Below are 14,342 nucleotides of genomic sequence, written 5' to 3' on the forward strand. Positions count from 1 at the left end.
TTGAACTTTTCCCCCGTAGGCTCATAATCAAACGAGCACAGGCCAGCAGTCCTGTCCCTACATCTTCGCCGCAGTCAATCTGCAAAAACACGACGAGCGGATGGGCACATCGGCCACAGCAAGCGCCCTGTCGAGCTTTCCTTTCATAGCTTGTGCCTCGTCAAGACGGCCTAACCGCACGAGACATTCACGCCACCCATGTAACGCCCATACATTGTTGGGATGCTGGTGTGTCCTCGGAAGCGTATTGTCTACGCCGAGATCAGCAATATAGACGGCCAGCGCATCCTCGACGAGGCCTTGTTCCAGTAACAGAGCCCCGTACGCGTGTCGCGTCGGCTGCATCCAGCCCCACGGCTCGTCAAACGGCAACGCGTCGTAGCGGTCGATGGAGTCGCGCAAGTGCGCAAAGGCAATCTCAAAGTTACCTCTACGATATTCGAGTTCGCCGTCGAGGAGCGCCTCCGCCACGGTCAGAATGTCGACGCACTTGTTGTTGAACAAGGTCCTCGAGGGTTTCACGCGGGGCACGGCACGCTGAAACTCTTTTCTTTGCTTTTCTGCTTCCTCGACATGGCCAAGGGCGGCCGATGCCATGCCCTTGGCGTATAGAGTTAATGCCGTCGTAACACAGTATAGGTCTCGATCAGATGGTAGACGCATGTCCATAATGTCCCGCCACCGTCCGAAACGTATGTAAGCGTGAACACGCATCGCGAGGAAAGACTCGAGCCAGTCTGCCATGGGAGGCGACTCCATTCTCAACAGGTCGTCTGAAATGGTCGCCTCGAGTCGTGTCACCGTGTCGAAAGCAATCTGCGATTGCCCCGAGAACATGGCAGCGTAGAGCCGAAAGTGGTAGTCATGCGATCGGTACAAGGTATAAAAGTTCATCGGTCCCTCTCTCTCGAGGAAGATCTCATCAGCACAGATGGCGTCTGTATTCGCCACCACTGCCGTTGCGTAGTCGCCGGTCAGAATGTCCAGATGGGACGGCATGTGGTTCAAATGCCCCGAGTCTGGGACCATGCCTCGCAATCGATTCGCCGCCGGCATTCCCATCTCGGGGGATTTGGACATTTCCACCAAGTGGATGTAGAGGTGTAATACGCCTGCGTGGTTGAAGCCTGCTTCTGTGTCCATGGCATGCTCAAGAACGCGCATCGCTTCGAGGGTGCGCGCTCCCGATGCAGGCTCACCGCTATGCAAGTCCCATAGTTGCCAAGGGGTGAGGTTCATCATGGCATCGGCGTAGAGGGCGGCGACATCTGGATCCTCGGGAAATTCTGCGTAAACCCGGCCCATGGCATCGGCATACTCGCGATTCCACACGGAGCAGTTTGTCTTGGTAGGCTCCTGACCGCCCGGGTATCGGAATGCCAGGGCTTCCACAAGAGCGCGCTCGACAGCTGTCGTCTCGGGGTGGGCGCACACGGACGCCTTCTCGACGGCATCGTGCGTCCTCTCCACCGTGTCATTCCTCTCCCTCTTCTCGAATAGCTTCCATGGTTTGTTGTAGTTGGGTCCTAGAGAGTAAGCGAGGCCCCAGTATGCCATAGCACACCCAGGGTCATGGGCTATAGCTCGCTCAAAGCATCGTGCGCCTTCCTCGTGGTTGAACCCGTAGCACCAGATGAGACCGCGATTGAACCATGTTTGCGCCTGTGGATGATGAGTAGTGACTGGACGAGCAAAGGACCCAAGGTCGTAGTATGTGTCTCGGGAAGAAGTACGGTGCATGTCTTGTTTGGAGATGGGAAACCGAATCAGGGTGGTGATGACCGAACACGACAAGCTTGGGAATGGTGTGATTTCATCCAAGTTCTTGTAGATGCTCGGTCAATCGCTGCAGGGCCTCGGGTTTGGGCAGGGACAACCTGGACAGGCGGTGACCCGGGATTGCAGGAACACTTCGGCCAATGACGAGTCATTATATTCCGAAAATTATGGGCCGACTGGGATTAGCCCACCGCTGTCGGTGAGGCCCGAGGTAGCCTCGGAACTCAGGAGAAGCAACTTGGGCTTGCAAATAGACTGATAATCGGTAATCTGATTTCATTAACTTTGTTTCCTAGCTCGAGACTTTCGTTATAAATTGTCACTCGATAAAATCTCCGCACATGGTGGGCTCTGGAGTCTCGGACGAGATGTGACCTTTGTGGTATACCCAGGTTCTGTGACAAAGCGAGCCCCTTATCGAATAAACAAACGCGTGAACTTGTGTAAAATCCAGTATCCTGACATTCTGTCTGTAACTCCTCAACTGCTGCGAGTAGTTCTCAGCCCAAGGTCGTAGACCTCCCCCCCTTTGACTGTTAGTTAAAACTTCATCTGAAAATCGGTGCAGAGCTGGTTTCCACCTACTTTCATCACCAGCTCACTCTCATCTCTCATTCCCACTCGCCAAGAAAAGAAGAAAGGTCTAAATCTCCTCTCTACGTAACCGTTCAACCACACTTTTGTTCAATCGAGCCGTGAGTCGGCGATCGACGCCCGACTCTACAGAAGTTCGCCTATCATCCAACACCTCGTGTGTGGTGCAGTTTCGGCACGATGCCTCCTGGTTCAGTTCACCCTCAGGAATGAATCAATTACATTAGTCTAGAACGCATGCCGTATGGTATGTGCAGACGTTTAGAAGAAAATGACGGCGCGGTTCCCAGGCAGTTCATGACTGTGATCAAGACGTGGAATCTGGAAACATTTGACGACTTCTTTGATCTTGGTCGGGACATTCCAGACTTTGCCAACATCAATCGCGAGCACTTTATTCCACTGAGGTACTATTTCGGCTTCTTGTCGAGATTGTGTTAGCTTGCGGAGCCTCCACTCGAGCCCAGTCTTCCCAAGGTGAGAACGGCCATTTCGTGTCAGCTGGTCAAGAATGAAAACCGCGAAGACAATAAGATCACTATTGCTCATCTGTAAGCGATACTGGACGACTTTGAGTTCGAATCCGAGGGAAGTCGCACACTATAGTCACGAACCATCAGATCGGATGGCTGACTTTGGACTTGCTACGCAGCAGCCAGCTAAACATCTGATTACCAATGTCTTGGGGGAGTCCGAGTCTGAGAGTGACAATCCAAACACAGGTCCAGACGAGAGCGACGGCTCGCAGTGCGAAACAAAGGTTTCAGAAGCCATAGGAAATTCCTTTTGCAAACGAAAAAGGTCTCTGGAAGTTGTAGACAACCAGGACAACTCCAACGTACATAGGGATGCGCTTGTCAGCGATACAAAAAGAAAAAAAAAAAAAAAAAAAGGCTCCGCCAGTACCTACAGGTAGTCTTGACAGTACTCAGTCAACAATGGCTGTCAAAGATCGACAACACCCAGGTGGACCCGAAGAAGAGCGTGCGTGCAAGCGTCCTTGTGCGGATCCGACGGTAGTTCGATTGAAGCGTCTAGTCAAGGAGAGTGAGTTGAATCTGGCTCAACATGAGCTGGCACAAGCAGAGAAGGAACAAGAGGATCATTTGTCATCACTGGTCACCGCAATGGACAAACTCAATGAAGATGTTACACAAACTATGGAAAAGTATGCACTCGTCTTGACGGAGGGCTTTTCACAATTCGCTGGCTATGATGTCCGTGGACGTATCAACGGCTTGGGACAAGACTACCAGAAGTATCTCACTTTTCAGGCTGAGAAGCGTGGTGCAGCCGGCATTTGAGTTCGTTCCGGAGGACCCAATCTTTGATCGGCCAGAAGAGATTGCCGAGGGCTCAGCACCACAAGAGAATGTAGAGCCAGCGTTGGAGACGCCTGGATCTCCGGTCCCAGCGGAGACAACAATTTCAACGCCGGATGCCCCCCAGGAAGCGTCACCAGACCCGGACAATCCAGGGAGCGAGGGGACAGAATCAGACGCGGCACCTCAACCGCCATTGAAGCCGGAAGAGTCTCCAACTCCTCGGCCAGACACCAAGGCGTCGTTTGCTGTCCTCGAGGACTTTGACTGGTCGCGGTTCGCGTACGCTCACTATGTCACGAATCCAGCGTACCTCTGCAACTCCCTCCTCATCTTCGAGTCTTTGGCTCGCCTGGAGTCCAAACCAGCACGCCTCATGCTGTACCCGACCCATATGCTTCTTTCTCCCTCTGCTCCCTCAGCAGAGGACATGGACGGCAAGCTCCTCATCAAGCCGAGGGAAGAGTATAAAGTGACGCTGAAACCCATCATGATCCAGCACAGAGATAGCGAAGACGAGACGTGGGCCGACTCGTTCACGAAACTGCTTGCCTTCAACCAGACGCAGTACGACAGGGTTCTGACACTGGACTCGGATCGCACTATCCTGCAGCCGCCAGATGACCTCTTCTTTATGCCACATGGACCTCTGGCTCTGCCGCGGGCGTACTGGTTGTTGTCTGCGGATCCGCCAGAGCGCACACTCGCTTCCCACGTGATGCTCACTGAGCCCTCGACGTACGAGTTTGACAGGATCCACGAACAAATACACCTCGCGGGAGAGAGGGAATATGACATGGAGATCATGAACAAGCTCTACGAGAACTCGGCCATGGTCCTTCCACACAGAAACTATGCTATGCTCACAGCTGAATTTCGCAGCGAGAACCATCAGGATTACCTGGGCAGCGATGAAGCATGTGATCCAATCGCGGTTCTGGACGCGGCGAAGTATATTCATTTTTCGGACTGGCCGGTGCCCAAACCATGGGTGCGAGTGGATGGTGAGATTCAGGCATTGCGGGATGTGTACCAGCCAACGTGCGTGGAAGTGGACAGGCGCGAGATCGGGAAGAAGTTGTACGATGACTTTGCTAAGCGAAAAGAGGTCTGCCGCACTTTCGAAGAATGGTTGACAATTTCATGCTAACATTGCCGGTAGGCGATATGTCGACTTGGTTGAGAGGACATGGAGATATGCGTGCTGGCCGGTGGTGGGCTTGGCTTGGCTTGCCGCTTTGTTGCGTTCGGCGCCGGCATGACTTGATGCTAAGATTGCGAAAAGGGGTCCAAGACGAATCGTCTAGCGCGACATCTGCGAATCTCATTGGCAATTCTGATTGACACGAACTGAGGCCAATGCTTTGCAAGCTTGCAAGCCCCCAAGGCCCAGCTGAAGAGTTAAAGGGCGCCTCGGGGTGTGATGCTCCATCCGCGTGTGCTTCGTGATGAAACGCCACCTCGTATCTCCGCACACGTGCTCGTCAGTCCCAGACCAGTGCAGACCAGCTGTCATATATGCATTTCCCATCCAACCTCTATGTACAGGTAGGTAAAAGTCTGTAACCGGCACTCACTACGCCGTCACAAGTGGGCCAGATCTGACACGCTCCAGCCTGAGTCCGCGTCACTGGAGTCAATCACGACTGGAGGCCGCCGGTGGAAACTCCTCTGCCTGCGTGTTTCTTGACCAGCCTCAACTGTTAAGGAACGACATGGCCAATCCAGCACAAATCATAATCACCTCCACTCATCTCCCACCCGCCGTCAGTCCGCGCGCCGTCTTGGCAGTCCGGAGCACGAAGCCCCCACCCCACAAGGCGTGCGCAGCGGCCTGTGCCTTTGACGCATGCGTCCCTCCCTCCCTCGTGTCACTATCCACGTATAGTCAGTCTCCAACAGACGGAAAAAGCGGGTTCGACAAAGATTGGTCTTATCGACTGCCCATAGCTAGCAACACGATCATCTCGGATTCTCCAGGGAGACTTTGATATCTCGTCATCTGGCCCAATGCCGCCACAACATTCAGTCGCTCATTTTACGCACCTTCTCCCCTTCTCGCACGTCCACGGCCGATAGGAATTCTCGCCACGCAACTTGGCCAGCGGGTGACCGACCCCCTTCTACACCGAACCCTCCCTACACGTCGCGCCCTCACGACACGCGCAATGCTCAACTCTCGCCGCGCCCTCGTGGCGGCGGTCTTCATCCTCATTGTCTTTTTCCTCATCACCCGATCGCACGATTCGAGCTCGGGCGTCGCGCCATCGAATACCAACACCGAAAAGACCTCCTCGTCGAATAATGGCGGCAACGCTGCTGACCCCCCTGCTGACCCCCCTGCTGCGGCCGCCGAGATTCCCCCCGAGAAGCCCAAGCCGGCGCCTGTCCAGAAACCGAGAAAAGACATGTCGCGCATGAGCACATACGACAAGCTCGCCTACGCTTACCCGTACGATGTGGACACAAAGTTCCCCGCCTACATCTGGCAGACGTGGAAATACGGCCCTGCGCAGGCCGAGTTCGCCTTTGGCGAGCAGGAGGCCTCGTGGTCAGACCAACACCCCGGTTTCGTGCACGAGGTCATCACCGACGAGGTGGCGGTCAACATGCTGCGACTGTTCTACGCGGCTGTGCCAGAGGTCCTGGAGGCGTACCAGGCGCTGCCACGCCCGGTGCTCAAGGCGGACTTTTTTCGGTACTTGATTCTGCACGCCCGAGGCGGCATCTACTCAGACATCGACACGTTCGCCATCAGGAGTGCAGTGGAATGGCTGCCGCCCCAGATCCCGCGCGAAACGGTCGGCCTTGTCATTGGCATCGAGGCGGACCCTGATCGCCCCGACTGGGCGGAATGGTACAGCCGCCGGATCCAGTTCTGCCAGTGGACCATTCAAGCGAAGCCAGGGCACCCCGTGCTCCGCGACATCATCACGCGCATCACGAACCAGACACTGGAGATGAAGCGCTCGGGCAAGCTCGCGAGCTTCCTGGACAAGAACATTGTCGACTTCACCGGCCCCGCGATCTGGACGGACACCATCTTCGACTACTTTAACGACGAGCGGTACTTTGACATGCGCGACAGCACCAAGAAGATTGACTGGAAAGACTTTACCGGGATGGAGACGAGCAAGCGGGTGGGTGACGTTGTGGTCCTGCCCATCACGAGCTTCTCGCCGGGCGTGGGACAAATGGGTGCCAAGGAGCCCGATGATCCCATGGCATTTGTGCTGCACAACTTTGAAGGTTGGTCCAACAATGGCATCCGCCTCCCCAGATAACTGACCGGGACAGGCACGTGGAAACCCGAGAGCGAGCGCCATATTGGCGAGCAGCAAGTGGTGATGTAGCGCGCCACGCCCGATCAAACCCCCTGTCTACATTCCCGACGACCGGAATGACATGAAGCCCAGCTCAGCTCAGTCCTTTCCTGTCATCCGCCGACTGTACATATCAATACCCGACAGCCCTGCGCTGTCTTTTACATTGGGTCGAGCGTGCGGCGCTGTATATACTGGAGTTTGGCTGCTTTTGGGAATGTAATTTCACTCATAGCGTATAGACGGTGCGTGCTGTCAAAGGGGACAATCTCAGCAGGCTGAGTGGACAGGTTTCCCAGCCACGCACGCAAGGGATAGAGGCGCCTGGAGCGACACGAGAGGATCCAATAATTGTACCACGAAAGACACACGCACGCGCTTCTTGACGGTGATGCTGTGCGGAGCTTGCCGAGTGCCGGAGTAGCCAAATCGTGGGGAAGCCCAGGCAGGCTCTGTGCGGGGAGCCGGCATGTGCGTCGGTCTTGGCTCACGTCTCCCGTTGGGGGTTGGGTTGGGTCACGTAATAACCAACTTCGACGGTTGGTGACAACCTCGGATCCGATCGCCTCTCCGCTCCAATTCTTCAGCCTTGCCTCGCTCGCTCGCTCGCTTGCTTGCTGGTCATTACGCATCCTCTTCCCTTCTCCCTCTTACTGACTGCATCCTGCCAGAATGCTGCTCTCACGCAGCGGAAGATGCCTCCCTCAACGGGTCTCCCTGGCTTCGCTGGCCAGCTCAGTAGCCGTGTACCCTCCTTCATCTCACCGGTGGTACTCGGCAGACAACACCAACCTCAGCTATCGTCGCGGGCCGACGACGCCAGAGCTCTTCCGGGGCACCATCCCCGAGCACTTTGCTCGGACCGTCTCCGCGCATGGCGACCGCCCTGCTGTCATTGCGCGCTCGCCCATCCCCTCCTCGTCCTCCGGCATATCGGCGCCAGAGACGCGCTTGACCTACTATGACCTGGATATGCTCTCCAACCGCCTCGCCTCGTCACTCGCAGACCTCGGCGTGTCCAAGGGGGACCGCGTGGCCGTATCACTCGGCAACGGCGCCCCCTTTGCCGCCCTGACATATGCATTGTTCAAGTTGGGTGCGGTCCTGGTTCCACTGAACCCGACCTTTACCAGTGTCCAGGTGTCCGCTGCCTTGAAGCACTTGGAGGCCGAGGTCCTCATCATGGGCGCCGTGACGGATCTGGCCTATCGACCTGGCAAGGGCAGAAGTAACGAGTCCCTCATCAAGGACGTCGCGGGAGACATCGCTTCATCCACCATCCAGAGCGAGGCGGTCCCGTCCCTACGAAAGGTGGTGGTGCTCGATAATCGGGCATCTCACCAGGACGTGTCATTTCCCCTGGAGAGGTACCCTGCATTAACACCCTATGGGACCCTCCTATCCGGGTCATCGGGTCCCGTCACGCCATCGACACCTCTGTCGCCCAGTGACACGATCAACATCCAGTTCACCTCGGGGACAACCTCGATGCCCAAGGCGGCCATGCTCAGCCACACATCCATCCTGAACAATGGCCGCTTCATCGCCCACAGGATGGGTCTCGAGCCCTCAGATCTCATCGTCGTGCCGCCCCCCTTGTTCCACTGCTTCGGCTGTGTGCTCGGCTACATGGCCACCGCCACGACAGGCGCGGCCATTCTGTTCCCCTCGCCGGCCTTTGACCCCGTGGCCACGGTCAAAATGAGCTACGAGCACGACGCCACCGGCCTATATGGTGTGAGCACCATGCTCCTCGCGGTGCTCGAGTCACTCGACAAGGGTATCATCCCTTCCGCGCCCAAGAACCTGCGCAAGGGCATCGCGGCCGGTAGTTCCGTCCCCAGCGCCGTCATGGAAAAGGTCCAGAGCAAGCTCGGCCTGCAGGACCTCGTCATCTGCTACGGCATGACAGAGACCAGCCCCGTCAGCTGCATGACCAAGCCGTCGGACCCCTTTACGTACCGGACGACGTCTGTCGGCACCGTCATGCCGCACACCGGCGTCAAGATCGTCTCGCCCACCGACAGGGACACCATCTTGCCCATTGGCGAGAAGGGGGAGCTGGCTGCCGCCGGCTACCTCACAATGAAGGGGTACTTTAACGACCCGGACAAGACGGCCGAGGTGCGGGTCCCCGATCCCGAGACGGGCGAGATATGGATCTACTCTGGTGACGAGGCCGAGATGTCGCCAGATGGCTACGTGACCATCACCGGCCGTATCAAGGACCTCATCATCCGCGCCGGCGAGAACATTCACCCCCTCGAGATTGAGAATGCCCTCTTCACCATGCCCGGCGTCCAGGAGGTCTCCGTTGTCGGGGTCCCGGACGAGAAGCTCGGCGAGGCCGTCGCGGCCTTTATCATCTGCAGCGATGGCTCGACGGGCAGGACGGTGACGGACAAGAGCGTGAGGGACTGGGTCAAGGACCGCCTGAGCGGGCATCTGGTCCCGAAATGGGTCTTTTGGGTCGATGCGTACCCCAAGACGGCGAGTGGGAAGATTCAGAAGTTCAAGCTGAGGGAGTTGGCTGGGGAGCTCATGAAATCAAGCAAGTAGATCCTCACGTGTATCATTAGCAAGGCCAGGCGTTTTGGTTTCTCTCTCGTATATACAATTCTTGCTTCCTCACAACAGTGCTCAACTTGGAATACTGCGGTCCACAATGGTAATTCGTCGCTTTTTTCGCTATCGATATGAGTCTTCTCTCTTCAGAAACAATTTCAAGTAACATGGTCCCCAAATGCAGTGTGGGCGCTCGCATTTCTATGGATCCTGTGAAAAAAAAAGAATGAAAAAAACCATGGCCATGAATGAAATGGAGAGCCGTGTCTCGTTGGCGCTCAGCGCTTTCAACAATTTCGAAACGCCGCAAAACGCCAGTCTCAGGGTGAATATAACCTGAGCGCTCTTCTGCACAGCCTAGGCAGACAAGACCCCTTCTCTAATCCACCTGCTTGTCGCACCCGATGCGGCCCAGAAGCTCTTTCCGGTCGCTGTGCCCCGGCAGACTCACCCCCGAGCTGCTCGACTGGAACTTGCCGTGTCTGCGTTCCCAGCCCTTGAGGTCCAGCGATTCGACGCCGACGTCCTGCTTGAGCGCCTCGGCTTCCTCGTAGACGTACTCGTCCTCACTCTCTTCGGCCACCGCCTCGTCGTCACTGCGGGTGTCCTCGGCACCTGCACCGCGGAGGACCTTGACGGCCACGCGGATGATCAGGGTGAACCAGAAGATGGTGATAAACTGGAGAATGATGAGCGGCGTGAGGAAGGCCCATTTCACCGTCTCATTGTAGCACACGTGGCCGCTCGAGTTGTAGAATGGCTCCAAAAGATACCCGTAGCCCGGTGGCGGGTCGACAGGCCCAACGAGGTTGTTGTTGCTGCCCTTGAAGCAGCCCGTGGGCATGATCTCCGGCGTGTGCGCGTAAATCGACCAGCAGACAGCGCAATACGTCACATGGCGCGCGAGTAGCCACGAAATCATGAAAAGTCCAAAGAGGTAGTCGCAAATAGTGGTGTAGCCCGCGTACTTCAGGCACTTGGCAAGCTGTAAAGGTCAGCATTCCGATGGAACAGGTCTAACTGCACACATCATGGCAAGCTTACCGGCAGGAACAAATCCACAACATCCATGATGACCAGAATCAGGTTGCCCACGCGGGTGTGGTGATAGCTGTAACATGAAGAGATGAGAGCGCACGTCACAAAGTGGTGGCTCAGCATCTGGTAGTGATCCTTGCGCTTTTCCTCCACGTGAATGACCAGGATTTGCTGGATCCAGAACGCCCATTGCACTAGGATGTATCCCTTCATCAGACCGTCCATCTCGCGGTTGGGCCAGGCTGTCCACAGTTCGCGTAGATTCAGATAGTGCGGCGAGTTGCAGTAAATGTACTAAGAATCGTCAGCCCCATGCTTATCGCGACGTTGCGGGAGACCTTACCATGCCCAGTGGCCACAAGAAGCAGTAGTAGACCAGCAACCAGGCCTGCTCGCTGAAGCGAGTCAAGTCCTTGCGCTTCGTGACGCCCCCCATCTTGGCGATGGGAGCAAGCACATACTCCATAGTCCACGCCCGCAGGCCTGTGAAAGCCACAACGCAGAACGCTATCAAGTAGACATCGTCAATCCCCACGCCATATCGTCCTGTCGTGTCGTTCAAGTAGGAGAGGTGAAAGAATTTGTGCGTGACGGATCGCGCTTTGGGAATGAACCCATGCGCGAGGAAAAGGAGGGCGATGAGGTTGAACGAAAGACCTAGATAGGGTGCCCAGTCAGTAGGGGTCCCTCAGTAATAGGAAGCGTGCGAGTGGCGCACTGCGCCGCCATGTGTCGACTGGAACATACCGACTTGGTTCTCAACAAACCAGCGTGCTGCTGCTCGCCAGAAGCTCTCCTCCTTGCGCTTCAACTTCCTGACGAGTACAACGTTGCTCCCCGAGGTCTGCATGTACAGCGGTCCGTTCATGCTGGAGCCACCGGAACTCTGTTTCGGCTGTGGGCGCTTGGGGAGACCGAGCGAAGCACCAGTCTGCTCGTCGACCGGCGACGAGGCATGTAGTTCGTCACGCATGGTGTCCGGTGGTCAATGGCACGTTTGGAAGCGACTGTCGGGACGATTGTGTACGTGAGTTGATTCGGTCGGACTGGTTGAAACCAGGTCTCAGCTTAGTCCCGAGTAGGGAATGAATGAATCTGAGACCAGCGGAGGGGGAGGAGAGGGTAGTCAAGAGGAAGCGCTCAGCTCGCTCCGTTGCTGCAACGGTCGATCGTCGAGGAGTTGAGGTAAACGGGTAGGGATACGAAGGCTGGACGTCGAATAGGGGAGGCAGCAAGCCAAGCGTTGGAAATTCTGCCACTGCCTGCACGGGGCTCAGATCGTGGGGCGGCGGCCTGTGGAGGGGGTGTCTTCAGCTGCAAGTGTTCCAGACTGGACAAAGAGTATCAACACGTTCTAGGTCTCTTCCGAAGGCTCAATCGATCGCGTGGATTTGGGGAAAGCTGCAGAGCACCGTGGCACAGCTTACCAGAGGGATGAAATCGTCGTTTCTGTCCGCAAGTGTTGGCATTATCCACGTAGACTTCAAATCTGGGTTATCGGAAAAGGTTGCAGTGCGTGACGGGTCCCACACAAAGCTCGACCCCGGTGGCAGGGGAGCCGCTGTCAGTGGGGCTCAACAGCAAAGCGCCAGCCAAGCACAATTAAGGCTTTTTGGCGGTGAGAAGGCTTTCGGAACAGCGAGGCCAATGAGAGCTGGCTGTAAAGGGGGGCTACAACGTTGTTTTAAGACATGATCTGATAATCGATGTCTCCCCATCTTCACGGCTGGCTTGCCCATCTTGAGAGGCCCGGATTGGTTAGACACGTTTACGGAGTACATAAAAGAGACGCTCTTTGGACCTCTACGCAAGTGTCCCAAGCCATAAATATCATTTTCCTGTTTTTATTCTTGGGCCTATCGGTGTTAGCGTCGGATAGCACCTAATGAAGATGTTCCCACTCACGGGTCATCCCCGCCGGCCTCCCACTCAGGTGCCGTTGTGGACTGGGCCGGGTCATCATGAATACCATCATTGGACAACCACATTGTGAAGGCAGTTATGAACATGCTCTTTCGCGTAGCGCTATTGCCCACGATGCCTAGATTCTATGCTCATCTGAATCTCATGGACCTTTGGATCCTCTCCACCGACTGTCCATAGATACTCCGCGATCGACCTGCTCTGTAAGAGGCGCTCGGCTGTTGGCAGATTCATTATGCACGTTCCTCGATAATGTTTGTTGATGCCAGATACTAAGCTCCACAATCCAGAACAAGCCAGTGTTATATGTAAGTAGTTCCCTTCGACTCAATCGCGGATGACCAGTGACCGATTAGGTTCATGTTGGTGCAGCGACATGGGGGCCCCGCGGCTCTACATCACCGTAGCACAGACCTGATCGATCCCAGACACCTTCGAGATGACTTGCAGCGGTAGGAGTTCAGTACTCACGTCACACAACATACAAAGACACGCAGTCTTCAAGACGAATCCAAAGTCAGAACAAGTGTCGCGCCACACTAGTTCGCACTGTCCTGCCACCCTAATTCGTGGCGGTCAAAACAGTGTTCTTACTGCTAAAAACACAGTGTTCCCCTGCCAGTACGTAACGTACCTGGTAATACTTGCACCGCCACATGACCTTGAGGACTGTCATCGGCTGGCCTGGACCACCCTGTGTCATCGTCGCCGCCGCCAGCAGCTCATTAGACCAGGTCACTTCAACTCCTCGGAACTTACATCAACCATCACCACGATCGCGCATTCTATCAAGACACCCGTATCACCGCCAACATTTCGCAGCCAACAAACTACTCCACGATGGCGTCCAAGGCCAAGTACCAGCCTGCGCCGCAAGAAGAGCCCATCAACGACGACTACACCAGTGCGCCACCCGCGTACGCAGCTGAATCGTCATCCCGCGACGAGCAGCAGGGCCTGTTCGGCGCCCCGCGAAGCAGCGAGGACAACATTCCCGATGACTTCAAGGTTTGCATGCTCCCTGGATTGATGACACTCGACACATGCTGACGCGCTGTAGTTTGGCGGCTCCGTAGCAGAGGCCACCCTCGACATTCGCAACCAGTTCATTCGCAAGGTCTACACCATTCTCTCGGCCCAGCTCATCGCAACCGCGGCCGTCAGCGGTCTCACCTTCTGGAGTGATGGCTACAAGACGTGGATTCAAAGCCACCCTGGTGTTGTTTACGCATCTGTACGCTTTTCCTTTCCCCCTTCCGTACAATTTCCTCGGCTAACCGCATACAGCTCTTTGGCTCCCTGATATTCATGGGCCTTACCTACTGGAAGCGCAAGTCTTACCCGACCAACTTGCTCTTCCTCTCGCTCTTCACGCTCACCGAGGCCTATGCCATTTCCGTCATCGTGTCCTTCTACAAGTCGTCCATCGTTCTCAACGCCGTCTTCCTGACCGCAGGCATCTTCATCTTCCTCACTGCTTTCGCCTGCCAGACCAAATATGATTTCACCAGCTGGATGCCATACTTGTTCGGTGCGCTCTGGGGCCTCATGCTGTTCGGTTTCATGTCCATCTTTTTCACCTACAGCTCCACGGTGGAGCTGGTCTATGGTGGCGTTGGCGCTCTGGTATTCAGTGCCTACATTCTGGTCGACACGCAGCTGGTCATGCGCCATCACCATGTGGAGGAGGAGATCGCGGCTTCCATTAGCCTGTACCTCGATATCATCAACCTCTTCCTCATGATCCTGCGCATCCTCAACAGCCAGAATAACAACTAAGCTGTGGTGTCCGCACAGA

General features: G+C 55.8%; 6 protein-coding genes across 6 annotated transcripts; 4 read left to right on the forward strand and 2 right to left on the reverse strand.

The window, feature by feature from the left end:
- Positions 1-57: 57 nt before the first annotated feature.
- Positions 58-1,740, reverse strand: J7T54_004799 (uncharacterized protein; the record flags this gene model as incomplete). The annotated part of the gene is made up of 1 exon (XM_051503491.1): positions 58-1,740. The coding sequence occupies one exon, from the start codon at positions 1,738-1,740 to the stop codon at positions 58-60; it is 1,683 nt and encodes a 560-aa protein (XP_051365109.1).
- A 1,845-nt stretch (positions 1,741-3,585) lies between these two features.
- J7T54_004800 (uncharacterized protein) lies at positions 3,586-4,845 on the forward strand (the record flags this gene model as incomplete). Its single annotated transcript, XM_051503492.1, has 1 exon — positions 3,586-4,845. One exon carries the CDS (start codon positions 3,586-3,588, stop codon positions 4,843-4,845), a length of 1,260 nt encoding a protein of 419 aa, XP_051365110.1.
- A 1,018-nt stretch (positions 4,846-5,863) lies between these two features.
- On the forward strand, positions 5,864-7,048 carry J7T54_004801 (Initiation-specific alpha-1; the record flags this gene model as incomplete). Its single annotated transcript, XM_051503493.1, has 2 exons — positions 5,864-6,944; positions 6,993-7,048. 2 exons carry the CDS (start codon positions 5,864-5,866, stop codon positions 7,046-7,048), a joined length of 1,137 nt encoding a protein of 378 aa, XP_051365111.1.
- A 642-nt stretch (positions 7,049-7,690) lies between these two features.
- On the forward strand, positions 7,691-9,577 carry J7T54_004802 (putative acyl-CoA synthetase-like protein; the record flags this gene model as incomplete). Its single annotated transcript, XM_051503494.1, has 1 exon — positions 7,691-9,577. The coding sequence occupies one exon, from the start codon at positions 7,691-7,693 to the stop codon at positions 9,575-9,577; it is 1,887 nt and encodes a 628-aa protein (XP_051365112.1).
- A 385-nt stretch (positions 9,578-9,962) lies between these two features.
- J7T54_004803 (Sphingosine N-acyltransferase-like protein) lies at positions 9,963-11,594 on the reverse strand (the record flags this gene model as incomplete). Its single annotated transcript, XM_051503495.1, has 4 exons — positions 9,963-10,568; positions 10,628-10,915; positions 10,965-11,278; positions 11,369-11,594. The coding sequence occupies 4 exons, from the start codon at positions 11,592-11,594 to the stop codon at positions 9,963-9,965; spliced, it is 1,434 nt and encodes a 477-aa protein (XP_051365113.1).
- Positions 11,595-13,384: 1,790 nt separating this feature from the next.
- Positions 13,385-14,323, forward strand: J7T54_004804 (uncharacterized protein; the record flags this gene model as incomplete). Its single annotated transcript, XM_051503497.1, has 3 exons — positions 13,385-13,552; positions 13,605-13,778; positions 13,832-14,323. The coding sequence occupies 3 exons, from the start codon at positions 13,385-13,387 to the stop codon at positions 14,321-14,323; spliced, it is 834 nt and encodes a 277-aa protein (XP_051365114.1).
- Positions 14,324-14,342: the final 19 nt, after the last annotated feature.

The sequence above is a fragment of the Emericellopsis cladophorae genome, assembly GCF_022114955.1.
Source record: "Emericellopsis cladophorae strain MUM 19.33 chromosome Unknown NODE_5_length_938552_cov_118_678949, whole genome shotgun sequence".
Lineage (NCBI taxonomy): Eukaryota > Fungi > Ascomycota > Sordariomycetes > Hypocreales > Bionectriaceae > Emericellopsis > Emericellopsis cladophorae.